This window comes from Botrytis cinerea, chromosome 15 (assembly GCF_000143535.2).
Source record: "Botrytis cinerea B05.10 chromosome 15, complete sequence".
Taxonomy (NCBI): domain Eukaryota; kingdom Fungi; phylum Ascomycota; class Leotiomycetes; order Helotiales; family Sclerotiniaceae; genus Botrytis; species Botrytis cinerea.
This window is the reverse complement of record NC_037324.1, coordinates 137,132-153,072: the sequence shown is the minus strand read 5'-3', so window position 1 is coordinate 153,072 and position 15,941 is coordinate 137,132. Positions and strand designations below refer to the sequence as shown.

The 15,941-nt window shown below is 42.1% G+C and overlaps 4 protein-coding genes across 5 annotated transcripts; 1 reads left to right on the top strand and 3 right to left on the bottom strand.

Annotated features, from left to right (window-relative positions):
* Positions 1-2,306: 2,306 nt before the first annotated feature.
* Positions 2,307-5,544, bottom strand: BCIN_15g00330 (hypothetical protein). Of its 2 annotated transcripts, XM_024697342.1 has the most exons (3): positions 5,288-5,544; positions 4,340-4,742; positions 2,307-4,262 (listed from the first exon to the last, which is right to left on the bottom strand). In XM_024697342.1, the coding sequence occupies exons 2-3, from the start codon at positions 4,545-4,547 to the stop codon at positions 2,821-2,823; spliced, it is 1,650 nt and encodes a 549-aa protein (XP_024553157.1). In that variant the 5' UTR covers positions 4,548-4,742; positions 5,288-5,544; the 3' UTR covers positions 2,307-2,820. The 2 variants fall into 2 exon arrangements, with proteins under 2 accessions (XP_024553157.1, XP_024553158.1); XM_024697343.1 differs by lacking the exon at positions 5,288-5,544 and having other exon boundaries at positions 4,340-5,157.
* A 1,906-nt stretch (positions 5,545-7,450) lies between these two features.
* Positions 7,451-8,438, top strand: BCIN_15g00320 (hypothetical protein). The gene is made up of 3 exons (XM_001548752.2): positions 7,451-7,608; positions 7,660-7,853; positions 7,909-8,438. The coding sequence occupies exons 1-3, from the start codon at positions 7,509-7,511 to the stop codon at positions 8,395-8,397; spliced, it is 783 nt and encodes a 260-aa protein (XP_001548802.1). The 5' UTR covers positions 7,451-7,508; the 3' UTR covers positions 8,398-8,438.
* A 1,479-nt stretch (positions 8,439-9,917) lies between these two features.
* BCIN_15g00310 (hypothetical protein) lies at positions 9,918-11,250 on the bottom strand. Its single transcript, XM_024697341.1, has 2 exons — positions 10,761-11,250; positions 9,918-10,676 (listed from the first exon to the last, which is right to left on the bottom strand). The coding sequence occupies exons 1-2, from the start codon at positions 11,229-11,231 to the stop codon at positions 10,032-10,034; spliced, it is 1,116 nt and encodes a 371-aa protein (XP_024553156.1). The 5' UTR covers positions 11,232-11,250; the 3' UTR covers positions 9,918-10,031.
* Positions 11,251-13,128: 1,878 nt separating this feature from the next.
* BCIN_15g00300 (hypothetical protein) lies at positions 13,129-15,557 on the bottom strand. Its single transcript, XM_024697340.1, has 2 exons — positions 14,717-15,557; positions 13,129-14,622 (listed from the first exon to the last, which is right to left on the bottom strand). Exons 1-2 carry the CDS (start codon positions 14,832-14,834, stop codon positions 13,493-13,495), a joined length of 1,248 nt encoding a protein of 415 aa, XP_024553155.1. The 5' UTR covers positions 14,835-15,557; the 3' UTR covers positions 13,129-13,492.
* Positions 15,558-15,941: the final 384 nt, after the last annotated feature.

Below are 15,941 nucleotides of genomic sequence, written 5' to 3'. Positions count from 1 at the left end.
ACCATTAGAATGCACTTCACCTAGAGATTGTGTTGTTGAAGGTCATCGAATCAAGTTTCAACTTGGGCCAGTACTGTTTAAAATATCTGTCTGCCATTGAAATAAGTTGTATGCACGAGTTGGCATATTAAGCTTTCGGGGTACAGCATGTAAAGTACATATACGGTACGAGCTTTCGAGTAGAATGCGAGGTATGCCATTCGAGAAGTCTTTGTAGTATTAATCTTTGTCACTGTTCAACTTTCTCAACCTTAACTGTGTTCAAGGTGTACAACTGTATCGCTTGTTTCACACTGTGTATTTCAAAATACTTGATCTGCAAAATGATAGCACTCATTGGGGTTGTTCTTCTCGCGACGTGGGAGAGTCTGAGATCTGATATCGTTCTCTTCTCTTCTCTTCGCTCGAGTTCTTGAGCAAGAGTTGCTGGTCTGAGCTTAGGACAAAAAAGAGTAACATGAGTATAAGCGAATACTGGATGCAATATCTTGACATACATTACTCGTCTCCATGAATCGACCCAGAATTTGAGTGCTGAATACCGATAATGTAGAGTGCTTTCTACCTACTATCAAAAAAGTTAGTGATTGTTTGTGAGACCTCCGCTCAAGCGCTGCGCTGGCATAACTTTTCCCCATGCGCTATCCGGTCAATATGTTGCTTGGAATCATCAGATGATGCCAACGTCCATAGCCATCGTGTTAAAAATATTAATCTAAGTCTTATAACTTTGGAAACCTTGTAAACACAGTCTACAACACCTTTCCAGCCATCCATCTCTGAGTATATGACAATCGCGAAACTTTGTCTTCGACTACCCCTTTTCTTCCCAATTTCTCAAATCCGGTTACATTAACCTGATAGACTTGCGTAACATCTAATGGTATACCATTGTATTACTCCCTAGATTATATGCTCAAGTAGAGTTACGAGTCGAATGGTAAGGATTTGCTGTGATTCTAACCCATGTCGTTAATGTTAACAATCAAATTGGTGGCCGAAAATTGTACATATTCTAAAGAATATATTCATATGAGCATGCACGCATGCTACAGTGGATAATGTGAAAGTAGAAGTTAATTCTGGGGCATCAATAGACTAGTAGTGGCTCGGCAGACTATCCAGTCTAAAACATTCACCAAAACAAACAACGGTCTTGTGAATGGATATAAAGCCAGCAATTGGCGCGTAATTATCGAGAGAATGGTTGAGACCTCGAAGAAACAAAATTAAGGTATAGAGTCTTGGAATTTTTTATTCGTGAAAGTCGATACAGTTGCTACTCAGAAAGTCGTGGGGTCCGAGAGTCGGATCTGAAATCGAAGTGCGGTCGCTTAATTAGTTGAGCATCGCAATTCAGGGGCTCAATCAAGTCCACGAGGAACCCCGCCAATTGCCCAAATCCAAATCGAATCACAAATTAAAATCTGTTAACTGCAATGTGTGTGTTGATATATAGTTTTTTGAACCTTGATTGAACCTTGAGATGGATCTTGACCTCTTGTATAGCAATAATCATGACTTCAAAGATGAATAATCAAATCAAGTCAGAGAACTATGCTAAAGGAAATATACAACGAGCTGCATATATATAGCGCTCACGAGATCGAATATTGAATAGAGTATCGGTATTCGTGTCAAGATACACTGAGTAGGTTTGCACACATATATAATGCACTCACCATGAACAAGACATTGTTCATCCGAAGCGAGTAGAGGGTATGTAACGATTCAAGTGAATATCAAATATGACATTATGCATCGGCGTCCTGAAATGAAAGATTTCTGATCATACACCATGGTCAAATAATCCCCAAGAAGAAAGCTTCTGTTACAATCAGACGTTTCTAGATAACCTCCTGTTGATCGCTTGAATACTTAATTACTCTTGCCTTGATATTATTTGTCGCGTGCTACCTTCTTCATGATGAAATACTGAATGGATGAGTAGAAATGATTGAGGTTTTCTTCGAACATGATAATTGTATCAAATAGTATTCTTCTCAAATTAATGATTTGGTTCATATATAGATATCATTTTAGTCAACTTTCGCGTATTATCGTATTATTTCGCTCCTTATCCTAATATTCGATACCTTTCATCCTACCACATTTCTCCTCCCCATTCCTCCAGACCTCCTCTTCCAATTCAAACCCTTGAATACTCCGAACCTCTCCATTTCTCCTACCTCAAAGTTTTCCTAATCGATATGCAAACATAATCTACCTCACTTAATTCATCTATGCTTCATTCGAGATCGTCACAAGAATATTCCACTCACGCATACACAGATACCCCATGACGTATCATTTTTCGATTTATTCATTATCATATTCATTATCTACATTTGAAATCAACTCCATGTCTGACGACTTGACACTCATTCATGTGTCGTACTATGTATGGTACCAATTTAATACTCCTTCATACTCATTGCTCTCCTCTCTCCATTTCACTCTGGGTGTCGAGCATGCCCGTTTTCTCTTTCTCCTTTCTTGCACAGTCGGCTGGTTTCTTCCCCTTCGCTTCCGTTCGTTGCTGATGTATGTACATTATGATGTGATATGTTCCTCCCCAGTTTCTCATCTCCAAATTCGTTGTGTCGTGTCATACTGTATGGTATGGTATGGTATGGTATCATATTAGTGATCGCTTTGGTATATGTAATAAATGCTCAAATCCAAACGCCCCCTCATGCATTTCGTAAATATAAATGTAAACTCCTCATCATCCTTATCTATCACTCAGACGTCTTCAGTTTCTTTCTCCTATGTTGATACTCCATTCATTACATTCGTCCGATTTCTCGATCCTTCCAATCACTTAACAATCTCCTTCCCCTTTCCCTTCCCATCCAAAACAGGCGAAATGGATAATTCTTCACCAGTATCATACTCAGACCAACTCAATACATGATTTCGCTTCTTCTCCACTCCCCCTGATATCTCCATCACCTGAGGAGGAGGCGTCGGCGCCACAACTTTACATTCAAAATCGAATCCTGGATGTACATACACAGGCTCTGGATTCCACGCCCCGACATTTGCAGATGTGGAGCTTGGAGACCCAATACTAGATACCGAGTCGGAGTTTGCACGATGAGCGTGATAAGTCTGCTTGGTTGTATTTGATTGCTTGGGTTGGGAGCTTTGGTGTGAAAGAGCTCGAGGCAAATCTTCCTGTTTTCCGTATAAAGTGGCGTGCACTTGCATTTGTGCATTTTTACTACGTGGGTTTGTGTTTTTCTCTGGTTCTCTGGGAGCAGGTCGTGCATCCAAACCGAGTCCTATAGGTATACTGTGGGTGCTGTTTTCTCTCCTTAATTCATTGCCGTCATCATTCTCTGCGTTTTCTTCTTGGCTTTTCGAATTTATTCTTTCTCGCCCCTTTCCTTTTTGTGTATTTCTTTGTCCTTGAGGTTGTCCGTATCCCTGTCCTTGGGACTCCGAAAGAGCTCTTGCACGACCTTCCTGTGCCCTGACTAACGCATGTTGATACCCCATGTTCTGCTGGTGCTCCCTACTATCTCTATACATCTGATATGGGTTTTGTGGTTCATTTGTACTTGCATGCATACCTTTCACATGGCGCGCTGAAGCTAGTTGTTGGGTATATTGGTGTTGTGCTTTTTGGCGTGAGTACTGGGCTTGTGCATATTGAGATGCTGGTGTTTGATCCCTGTTTGCATTTGGAATGATGGAGGAGTTTGAGGAATTTGAGAAATTTCCGCGACGATGAGATTGTATAGGTCGACCGGACAGAGATAAAGGTAGATTGGTCGGTGCATTTGGACGCCAATATCCTTGTGCCTGTCCTTGAACAGAATGCGTAGATGGACCTGGAATGACAAGTGAGGGCATACTTATCGCACTAACAGCACCATCGCTTCCACTTCCACTCATTCTCCCACTTCCACTCGTTCTGTCACTTGCTTCGACAGAAACACTTCTTCTCCCAATTTCTCTTCCATCTAGCTCACTCATAGTGATACCCATACTAGTTTGATGTACAGGTCGTGGGCTGGGCATTCCCGGAAGTGGATGTAAAGCTGGATGTAAAGATTCGGGAGGGGGTACTAGGGATGATTTTTCAGGGTCATGGGATAGTGGCCTATCCTGTTCGTCATCTTCTTGAGATTTTGAAATGAGTGATGGATGAACTGTTGGAATCGAGTGACTTGGGGCGGAAACTTGGGATTCGCTCATGACTGGCGCACCCGGTGGTGATCTTGGAGGTGAGGAAGTACTGCCGGTACGAGTTCCTATTTTGGAAAGAAATGGTTAGTATTCATATCACCACCAACGAAGCATCAGTGACAAAGGAGATTCGATAACTTACTTCCACCAAATGGTGCAAAGACATCCCCCAATCCCAACCCAGGAAATCCAGGACTTCTCGTGCTCGTACTACTAGGCGTTTGTAACGTCTTTCCCGTCGTACTATAAAATTGAATCGTTTCCGGGTCTGGACTATCACATTCGACGAAAATCCTTTCTCTATCCTGCTTTTTCTTTTGGCGAAATCGGAAGCAACAGAATGCAGCCATTGCGAAACAAATTAAAGCGACACTGCCAACGACTGCTCCAGCTATGATTGCTGTCGAATTTGATGAAGAGGGGGGAGGAGTTGTTTGTGCGACAGTGGTAGGGGAGCTGGATAGGGTATGCGTGGGTGAACTGACTGGGTTGCTGACGGTGGTAGTTAGGAGGATGGTGGTTGGCGAGAGTGTCTGTGGGGTTGTCTGTAGAATTGATTGTGAGGATTTTGTAGTTTGAGACGATGTGGTTGATGTAGTAGAAGTAGAAGTAGAAGTGAAAGTAGAAGATGCAGATTTAGAAGAGGAGGTAGAAGAAGTGGTTGAAGTACTCGATGCGCCGACTGCAGCGGTATGTGAATCTGGACATTCTGATACTGAACATGCGTCTACAGAACAACAGCCTTGGAAACTATTCGCGGTGCAAACATACCACTGTTGTCCGTTTGAACATTCTCGAGACTCTCGTATGAAGATGGATTGATTGAAGTTTTGAGCATCTACATTGAGATACATCTTGAAATCTCGACGGGGGAGGCAATCGGGACAAGGAATTAAACCACCGATTGAAAATCAAGTCTTGAGTAGGATCTCGAAGATAATAAAAGAAAAATCAACGATCACAAAGATTGCTGACAAGTATGTGACTGCATGGATGACTTTTCCAAAGTATTTGTGTGTTGAATTAATTCGGTAAGACCGACGACATAATAGAATGAACAGAAAAGTGAAGTAGAAGATAATGTACTAACCGACCCAGATTGATCAAATTAAGCAGGCAGTGTTTCTTTTCCTCTTCTTTCGATCTCCTCAGAAGTGAATCTCCAATAACCAAGGAAGCATGCGAGATGTGGTTCAAATGTAGGATATAAATCATATAAATCGTATAAATGATTAAATTGAGTTAGACGCCCTTATGAACCAAAGACTAACAAATAACTACGAACCAACAACAAAATCTACCAAATAACAAAACAAGAATTTTTTAATTGTAAATGGAGGTTTTTTCTTTAAATAAAAAAAGATGAGAAAAATTCAAGGCCGAGTATGGCTACGATTATGGCTGATGAGACAAATATCTAATATATACCTGGGTAAAAGGTCTCTCGGCAGGCCCTTTGGATGGCACAGCACAACGTTGTGCCACTACTTATTAACTTTTTGATATCCCATGTTGAGACTCCGTTCCTCGATGCTACTCTACGTCCTCTACCTGCTCTTACATGGGTGGCAATTAGGTTCCCTGCATATCTGCAGTGCCGCAATACAAATTCACCGGACATTCAAACAGTTGTCGATGGAGATTTGGAGGAAAGTAGCGTAGAATGTGATCCAGGGCATAGCTTTGTGTCGTTGATTTGGACATCTGACGTCTTGCCGTGGAGTTGAATGAAAGCACAGCCCGAACATTGATCAATCCACATCCGTCAATTGGAGTTCGATGTGTGTACATGTTCAGCCGGAAAAGATCCCCCGCGCTGAGAGAGGAATGGCTGAGTGCAAATAATCGCCAGATTCAGGTCCAGCTAGTCTACATAGAGTAACCATGGCGCTTAATATACAGGGAAATGATTGGCTGTCGATTTCTTCCGAGAATTAATATTGGCTCGGTCCCCCTTTTTTAGATGTTCCTTGGGAGGTAATGTGGCACAATATATCTCAGCCTCTGATGTAACCGTCCATTTTGTGGCAGATAGCTTTCCTTCGTAGAAAAGCTACTGCATACCTCGCATTTATAACCGCATGTGCGTTCAGCTTCGAGATATACGAGTATACACAATAACGAAAGTCGATGTCAAATATAGACGACGTGAACGCACAGAGCAGACCTATCTTCCCCTCAACAAAATACCTAAGCACAACACTCAATCTGACCAGCTTAATCTACCACACCCCACGCATCTTCCCGACTACCTCATGGAGACATTCATACCCATGATATCTACCCCTCTAATTACGAATATAACCGCAACTCGGCACAGAAGCGCAGCAACTATTTCTTGCTCCGCGTTTCACTCCCATGATTTTCAAAATGTAGGGGTGACTCTCATTGGATCTCATCGAATGTGGAAGCGCTGTGTTCGCCGAAAGATCAGTACCGGTAGTTTGGTAATGTACTTTGTTAGTCTTGTACTTGCTGTAGGCACATAAGCAACGCCACCTAGAATGCGTTTATTTATTGTATTTCAAGGTACAGAAGCTTGGAGAATGCATCATTGTATTTCGTGCTGCGCAGATTTTCAGGGAGCGGGAGGTCTCTATAAGGTTCTGGATACGAAGCCTCAGACGTAAATCCTCCCGAAGTCACGGTTCAGGTTCTAATGAGGAGGGATCGTGTCTAAGATAAGGTATCAGGTATCGAATGGTGGAAGTTAGACTTTGAATCCTCCTAGGTTTCATTTCTAAGTATCATTTTGTCTTGCCAAAAGCCTTGAATCACCGTGACTCTATCACTCATAACATTGAGCCCTCCTATCTCATAACCTTACCCTCCAATTGATTTTCATGACATCTCCAAATCGACAAAACCGAGAAGTCATAATTGAAAGTAGAGGAAGAAGATGCAAGTGGTGAAAGCGGATGTCCTGAGGTGACTGGAGTTGGTAATTGGTAACTATTGGTAACTGATCGTTGCAATTGGCTGGCAGTGTAGGGTTGTATCACGTGAATTTATGCCCAAAGATCACATCACCCCAACATGATCTGATCCAAAGCAAAAAACGAACCACTCTGACAACATAACAAGATAATTGACTGCCACCATAATGGCCAATACTCAAGCCCTCAATTGTTTTGAAATCGCAAGGCTCCGATGGGCTGATATTTATCATCCTACGTGATAAGTTTTGACCATATATGAACTCCAATTCTACCTCAAAGATGTCTGTATTTCTCAATCTAGTCTCATAGTTATAGTCAACATTGCTACTCAACTGCACGTCTATACAAAAAATACAAAACATCATCATCGTCATGGCTTCGAGATCAAGACTACATATTGATCGAAAGGAGCTATACACAGATCTAGAAACACGAATTCATTATCTACACTCTTTTCTTGACTTCAGTTCACGTAAGCACAACACTCATCTTCTCTTGAAATTTACTGAAGCCTTCAAAATAGGAGACATAGAAGCCCTCATATATGGCTCAAAGTATATCAAACAACTTATACCAGCCGTCGTGAATATTGTATACAGAAAACTTCTTCAATACGATATTACATCACGTGCTTTCACAACTCGTAGCACAAGTTATGAGGGTCCGCTAGACGAAATGCCGGATGAGGATAGTCCTCAAATCTTACACCGAAAGATGGTTTGTAGACCTCTATCACCACACGGTTTATCGAAGAGGCTAACGCGTTCCCTAGTTTCTGAGAGGCTATCTCCATAAACTCTGTTCAGATCCAAGCCAGATGGAATTCTGGGAGTACCTCGATAAAGTCGGAATGATGCACGTCGGGCGCGGTCGAAAACATCCTCTACATGTCGAATATGTACACATTGGAGTTTGTTTAGGCTTTGTGCAAGATATTATTTTCGAGGCAGTTCTCTCGCACCCGAAATTGCGAATGGAGAAAAAGATTGCGATTGTGAAGGCGATTGGGAAGGTCTTGTGGATTCAAAATGATCTTTTTGCAAAGTGGTATGTGAGAGATGGTGATGAGTTTGCGGGGGAGATGGAGGAGGTGATGGTGGAGAGGGAAGGCTGGTTGAATGGAAAAAAGATCATTGATGGAGAGGAAAAGTCGGAAGTTGAAGGTGAGGCAAGTGACGAAAAGACGCCTATCGAGGGTGAGAAAATGAAGGAAGCTCCAGCTTCATGTCCTTTTTCTGGATTTCAGATTAAGAAAGAATAGTAATACCCTCAATGTTGGAATCTTAATGGTACAAGTTGACACTCTCCCCTTTGAATATTGTACCAATACGTCTTGTCAGCTGTCAGAGAGAGAGAGAGAGAGAGAGAGAGAGAGAGAGAGAGAGAGAGAACTAGAGAAGTATTTCTTCAAGATCTCAAACTCATCCATTCCACCACCTGTTCTGGCTAAAACAATAAGCCTCATCAGCCAAAACATACTTCCAAAATCGTGCCTTGTCCCAACTTAGATGTATTCAATCTTGTAATGGGCATAATTTATGAAATTAGTGGCTTGGCTATCGGCCTCATTTACTTATCCACATGAACATCCCATTCTATTCGCTTCAGCAATAAAACAATCCTCACAAACATACCCATCCTTTCTCGAAAACATCGGCATCAAGAAAACCCAACGCACAACCAGCACAAAATTCTAGGAGGATCGCTCAAAAATCACACAATCGAAACACATATCTCAGAGATCTACAAATCAAACTCGAGACGTGCAGAACTGTCCAGAATGCAATCTGGTTAGTAGTTTCGCAATTCAACTAGAATCATACGTGTAATGTAATATGATACGATACGAAGGTAGATATAGCGGGGGTTCTGGGGAAAGGGGGTGGGGGGATGCAGTGAGAGATTTTGGGAGGCAGCATAGGCTCCAGATTTGAATGAGACTCTGTAAGTCTTACATTATAGATAGAGAATACTCATTAGTGATTTGGGTTCAGGGTTGTGCGAATCGGTGCCAGTTCATGAATTACATGGAGATTTGACGGCGAGAAGAGTTTATTGTGTGAGAATTGAGGAGGAGGAAAAGGAGCATTAGCTTGCGAGAGAGCGAGAGCGAGAGCGAGAGAAGAACGTCGATCCATAAATACTTGTGGTGGGAATTAGCGAGGGGCCAAGTGGGGGTTTAGGGGGTCTCTTTGTACACGCCTAAAGATACCATGGTAGATATTTTTTCTCTCTACTACCTTTGCGTGCGCAAATGCTCAATTATTCCATGAAGTTTTACTGATAGTTCATAATGCGATATTTGATTTGTGACCCGAGCCATACATATTTGTAAATCAAAACAATCAACGTCAGATGACTTATATTTGGCATAGAATTCAATGTTGAATGCTTAATTCCCGAACTTTGCAACATGCATAGAATCCTCGTCCGCCATCACCATCTCCCTTCTTGTGCATCGGGTGTACACATTGCTACCCGATTTTGCAACCGAGTATTATACAATGTGCTCTTGAGCTTTCACTCGAATCCAGACATGAAAACTTGTCTTCTTAGATCTTAGCCGTACATCATTTGATCGAATTGGACAAATTATAGACTTGCGGCGCACGTCTTGAGTACGTCTGTAGTGTAATCTTGAGTGAGGGAGTCAGCAGGATATGTTTTTCAAATCCCAGTATAGCACCGATAGCAAGATATTTAGCAATGGGATTGCTAGATATATATCATCGACGTAAATTATGGTCCATGCCAACTTAGGTAGACGACTAAGGGTATCTTTCCTTCTTGATTAAGCTTTTCAAATAATTACAAGTCCCCGTAACTGCGGAGTTATATGAGAACATCTGCTCGGAATCTCTAGAATATAAACGAATCTGCCAATAATTCAATACCTCATTGGCTCTTTTTCTCTCCATCTTTCGCCCTTTCTTCCTCAAAATGCTTCACGGTAATCTTGATACCCTCATCTAGCGGAACCAATGGTTCGTAACCTAACCTTCTCCTCGCCTTGTCAATACTAAAATATCTTGTCATACAACTGTATTGGACCTTCATTTTCGTTAGATTTGGTGTCTTCCCAACAATCCAGAATAGACCCTCCACAAATCCTGCAAGTCCTAATGCAAAGTCCTTTCCAATGACCCATACATGCTCTGTTCCCTTTGTAGATCCCGCGGCTGCCCATACTGCTCGCGCCATATCCCAGAATAGAACCGGTGATCCATTGGTGATGAGAAAAGCTTCACCATCTACGCGCTCGATATCTAATGGAGTTGTCTTGAGCTTAGCAGTTGCGAGTAAGGCAGCAGCGGCAAGGAGATGTGCGTGTGCAACATTTTTGACAAATGTAAAGTCGAAGAGGTTGGTATTATCGCCCAATTGAAAACCGGTACGATTGGTGTAGTGAACATTAAGGAGGCCGGGTATTAATTGAACATCTCCAGGACCGAAGATGCCAGAGGGACGAATGGAGGCGGTCAAGAGTTGGGGGGACTCTGGTGCGCGGTTTGCGGCTAGAACTATAGCTTCTGCTTCTGCCTATTCGTGCCATTATGTTAGTATGGAAATTTGCGAGTAAATTGACATGGCTGGGTAAAAATGGGGGGAATTGATAGACTATACCTTCGTCCATGAATAATATTCCCGTTGTAATTTCTCGGGTATGACAGGCCACCTCTCATCCGCATTTACCAAATCGGTTGTGTTATCTGAGATGATACTAGCACTACTTGTAAAGACTAAAGCTTTCACTCCAGTCTTTTGACATGCCTCAACTACACATTTCGTTCCTCCTACATTGACTTTATAGAATAAATCGTTCGTGCCGGTGATCGCTACAGGTGATGCTGTGTGAATAACAACGTCTGGCTTGATGGAGTTGAATATTGAAAGAAGAGATTCGAGAGAGGTTATATCGCCATCATGGTAGGTAACCTCTCCTGATGAATGTCGATTGCGACTTGTGCGTAGGTCAAGAACAGAGATGGTGCAATCGTATCGATCATGAAGGAGGGATACAATATGATGGCCTAGAAAGCCGCAGCCGCCAATTACAAGAACGCGACCAAGAGGAGCTTTCTTCTGAACAGACATTTTTGAAGTAATTGAACTCTAATAAAGGGGATAAGAAGCAAATGTGGAGATTGAACTTGGGGAAGATATCCTGGGGATCGGAATACGGAAGAACAGATTTCCCGGAAGCATTGACTCGTCTGTAATCTAGTCATCCATCTGGCTAGAAATATACTGGCTCGAGACTGGTATAAAATCTTCCCTTGGTCTATGATAGACTAACTTATGAGATGTTACCTTTTATTTTATTGATTAGTGTCTTTTCAAAAGCCAAATGAGCTTGAGCATCAAGAGACTGCCATTTTCGAGTGGAAATATGATCAAGTTGATAGAAAGCATAGCGAACAATCTCCACCACCTATGCTACCCGCTTGATGGAGACTTTCTACAGGTTATTTTGAAATTGATAATGAATATTTGCCCTGGAATATCGAAGGACTTGGTGGTCTTGAGATTTTGTTCATTGATTGAAATCGGTCCTTGCGGTTACATTTCGAGCGAATGTTGCACAGTGCAGGGCACACACATTCATCCAATTCACGGCGCGTTCAAGAATTTTGATGCTGGGGATATGAGAAAAGAATAATGAATCTTATGGGGAAGACAACAGCGATTGTGGAGTCTTACCAATTTCCTTATAAATGCAGATGTATTGAGAGAAATGCATTCTTCGTATTAAGACAACTTGACTTACTGAAGCTCTCCATTTTCTACCTCTATTTTTGCGTTTCATGAATACACCTCTGTGATTCCTCAAGGCTTCTCTCCAAATTTCTATGGTATTGGAAATTCCCGCAATCAAGGAGTCTTACGCAGAGAATTGTATCCCAACCAATGCATCACGATGGCATTCTAAGGCCGTATTGATGGTCGCTATAGCTTCATTCATCTCTTCCGTTGTTGCTTTACTTGCCGCTTCAGTCCAATTTTCAGAAGCTTTGGTGATTCATTCAGTATGGCGGGTATGGATTGAAGGCTGAAGTGGGTGATATCATAGAATATCGTAAACTATTAAAAGACTGCTGTTCTTCATAGTAACTTGCACTCAGTGCTGGACTCATCGTAAACGATGCTATCAGCACCTGCATATTAGAGTGAGAGTAGTTAAGCAAGCATGGAGGGTGCAGTAGAAATATGAGATTTACAAAATCATAGAATTCATACTGATTTACTTCAATCGTTAGTCTGAGACACGTATAGCTTAACCGACATAGTTCTAGTCAAAGCCGTCGTTTCTTGCGTTAATACCAACTATCTTTTGATGTCTACATCACTTCGATCGTTTACATCGCCGCAATGTTGTTCTATACATGTCCTGATCTATTCCATTCCCCAGAATCCTCCCCTTCAATCCACCTTTTCTTTCTTTCATGGAAAGCGAGACAAACATCGTTGACCCCGGGTATAAATATTCAAAACTAGAATATCATCTAATATACGAGATTAAAGTATTGATGATTGTTGGAGTTTTGGTTCGAAAGCATGTTCTGACATGATCATAATTAACGTCTTACCTGGACATAAATCTTTCTTTACTCCAGCTCCATTAGTAGAACAAGCAGAGCGTATCTTAAGTACTATAAATTACCTATCGTATCCTATTCCAATATTTAATCACTGAATTGTCCTATAAACTTTCTTGCCATGTCCTCCGCATTGAGTACCTTGGTTGTGGGAACACCTGTATACTAATTCAAACTTCGTTAACTCAAAACCATTTTTCGGCCTCCAAATCATTATGTGATTCATTTCATATCAATCAATATAAAAATAGACTCTGAATGGCAGACCTATTCAATGCACATAAGCTGAGACGCTAAAATGATCACACTGAATAACGATTAAAAGGCGTAAATCCGAGTATGAATAAGTTCACATCCACGATAGAAAGAAATCAAAGCATTTTTTTCAAAGTTTTTCCCAATTCTTTTATCCTAATCCATTCATCCAGACCAAAATCTCAATTTTATCTTCTCAGTCCACCTTCATCCCCAAATCATATTGTGCATATCATGTAATATCATGTCCCAAAAAAATCCTCCCGCTAGATGTGTATTAAACAAAAGTACGCGTCGAAACAATCAGAATACCTCCAGAATGATATGTGAATATGAAAAATGTATGTAACCCAATGCCCATAGACCAACGCCAAAGAGTGTACGAGAAGTTACGCTTGGTAATTAGACCCTATCAATCAAACACGCTCATGATATCTCATCAAAATGATCGCCCTGCACTTCAACGCAACCAAGGCCAACGCTCATAAGTTATCGTGTAAGACTTCAAGCAACAATACTCCTAGCAACACTACCACCCCATTTGAATCTTTTCAATCCACCCGTCCCACTTCTAACCACTTCTCTTCCGCAGCTACCATCACTCATAGAGCCATTCCACCCCCCAAGGACAGACGCTTCTTGCCTTCCTACTTCTCGGCCAATGACGTATCCTGCACCAAATCCAACTACTGATACTAGCACTACTACACCTGCACTCATAACCCAAGTCAGTAAGGTAGGCGAAATAAACGCTTCCTCGCCTTGCACCAGTTCTCCCTTCTTCTTCTTGAGAGCTCGAGTGTTTTGCTTTGTTTGACTAGCTTTGCGTTTAATAGCTTCATCTTGCGAGTCTTGTGATGATCCACTCTTTGAACGACTTGATGATAAAGGTCGTGATATATTGGCTGTAGTAGAAGGTGCTGCACCAATGAGTTCTGATTCAGGAACTATTCGGAGTCCCATTGGTTCATTGCCAGAATTGTTTTGAGCGGGAGATTTCGGAAGGCCTCTTGCTGCAGCTGCACAAGAGAGTAATGTTGTGAGGCTAGCGCGTAGAGCAGCATCATGATCTATGGGGAGTCGTGTGTGGTTATTGAACGATGTGTTCCGTGTAGTTGTGTGGTTACGCGATGGATAAGATTGTGGTCGAGGTTGCGAATGAACTTGTCGTGGAAAATATGAGCCATGAGCAGGAGCTTGGGGTCGGTGACTCTGGGATTGTGAAGAAGGAGGATGAGAGAAAGCATTTGGCTGGGGTGTGAATGGTAATGTTGTCGCTCTTCCTATTCCTAAAGCTGTGCCGTTCTCATCTTCATCGTCTTCGAATTCAGCATCATATGTTGCGTGAGTTGTTAATCGTGCTGGAACGGCTTCTGGCGGGGAAATCTCATTGGAACTGGTTAGAATATCTATATGATCTGGTTCCGATTCCGATTCTTCGTATTCCTCTTGACTACTCGTGCTTCTTTGTCTGTTATTATTTGTGCTTATTGGGGGGCGTTGTTGATTATGAGATCGTCTGCGTCGCCGAGTAGAAGGATGTTGAGATACACGGAGACCAGTTGTTACAATTTCGTTATCGATGGAGGAAATGGAAGACGAAGATGGTTGTGAGGATATTTCGACCCACGATTCTGCTGTTTTGCCAGATTAGATACGAGATTAGATTAGATTTGTGGAGAGGATATGGGGAAATGGAGAAAATGTAATTGATAAAAGTCGAAATACCTTCACTGCGCAATCGATCTGATACAGCATTTGATCTCGCCATGTTGTTTCTATTGTGCTGATTCCGAACTGTATTTGCGTGTCGTGAATATTGATTAGAAGGTTGCGATGTTGGCATGGCGAGGAATGAGGTTGAGGTTGAGGTTGATAATGGTGATGTGATATGATATGATGGCTGAGCTGATCAACACCGGGCGGGGGTCAGGGTTCAGAGATAGGCACGAGAAACCAGATACGGTCAGATGTTCGGTATATGTTTCAAGTCGATTTTGTTGAGAAATGAATATTTATTATTCACGCCCTTCGAAAATCATCAAATATATCGTAATAGTTTTCCATCGACAGTAATAGGGGCTATGGAGATGGAGACCGCTTCTTGGAAGGGTTGGATTCTGGGAACTGGAGCCGGGAAAAGGAGTGGGTGCTTTGTTGCCTTTGTCCTTGACGTTTGGCACTGGAGAGATAAGTTTCCAAGGCTGGCGAGGCACTTTAGATGCGATGGATGTACGAGAGTGGGCCAGATTCTTTTCCAAGCATACGCGGATGCATGTGCGAAAGATTAGACGTATCCGAGAACTGCAAGAGAGTGGATTTGATGTACAATCGGCAGTGGGTGTTTTATGAGGATATATTGCTAACGTGTGGCACAGGAACGAGAGTAGAAAGTGTAAAACAGTCAACCTGATGTAAGAGCAGCGAACGGTGTATGTGTATGTGTGCGATATGGGTGGCTGTGAATCCCCTTTCTATGGTCAGATGTTATCTTCCCTTCCTCCAACAATAGAACAATGCTTGTTATCATCGAATTCGATGAGACTGGATAGCATAGCTTGGTTGGTGCTGAGTGAGACATTGAATCATGAGCTTATCATGAGGAGGGAGGATGGCGCTTTAAACAGCCATGGCTCTCACGTGGTATGATCAAACCGTTGCGAGTGGAAGTAAGTACAAACTGAAAGTGCTTGACGTGAGTGGTGAGCAAAAGAAAACTTTATCCAACCCGCCCTCTCTCCCCCTGGAAAACCGACGTCAAACAGATATATCATCGACGTTGTATGTGAAGATATACTTGTGTTTACAAATGTCTGATGTTCCTTGTGTAAAGCGGCGTTTGCTCAGGGAATGATAAGGAGGCGGGCAATTGCGATAAGCCTGCCGAATCTTTTCCCCTTTCTCTTCTATACTACTTAACACTATACCTTGATCTACCGATTGATTCAAGATG

Excerpts from the sequence above, each read along its gene's own strand:
- BCIN_15g00330 (XM_024697343.1), bottom strand. The coding sequence starts at position 5,051 with ATGTATCTCAATGTAGATGCTCAAAACTTCAATCAATCCATCTTCATA. Across the intron at positions 4,263-4,339 it reads CTTTGCACCATTTGGTGGAA|GAACTCGTACCGGCAGTACT; the intron begins GTAAGTTATCGA and ends TTTCCAAAATAG.
- BCIN_15g00320 (XM_001548752.2), top strand. The coding sequence starts at position 7,509 with ATGGCTTCGAGATCAAGACTACATATTGATCGAAAGGAGCTATACACA. Across the intron at positions 7,609-7,659 it reads TTTTCTTGACTTCAGTTCAC|GAGACATAGAAGCCCTCATA; the intron begins GTAAGCACAACA and ends CCTTCAAAATAG. Across the intron at positions 7,854-7,908 it reads AAATCTTACACCGAAAGATG|TTTCTGAGAGGCTATCTCCA; the intron begins GTTTGTAGACCT and ends CGCGTTCCCTAG.
- BCIN_15g00310 (XM_024697341.1), bottom strand. The coding sequence starts at position 11,231 with ATGTCTGTTCAGAAGAAAGCTCCTCTTGGTCGCGTTCTTGTAATTGGC. Across the intron at positions 10,677-10,760 it reads AATATTATTCATGGACGAAG|GCAGAAGCAGAAGCTATAGT; the intron begins GTATAGTCTATC and ends TGGCACGAATAG.
- BCIN_15g00300 (XM_024697340.1), bottom strand. The coding sequence starts at position 14,834 with ATGCCAACATCGCAACCTTCTAATCAATATTCACGACACGCAAATACA. Across the intron at positions 14,623-14,716 it reads AGATCGATTGCGCAGTGAAG|AATCGTGGGTCGAAATATCC; the intron begins GTATTTCGACTT and ends GCAAAACAGCAG.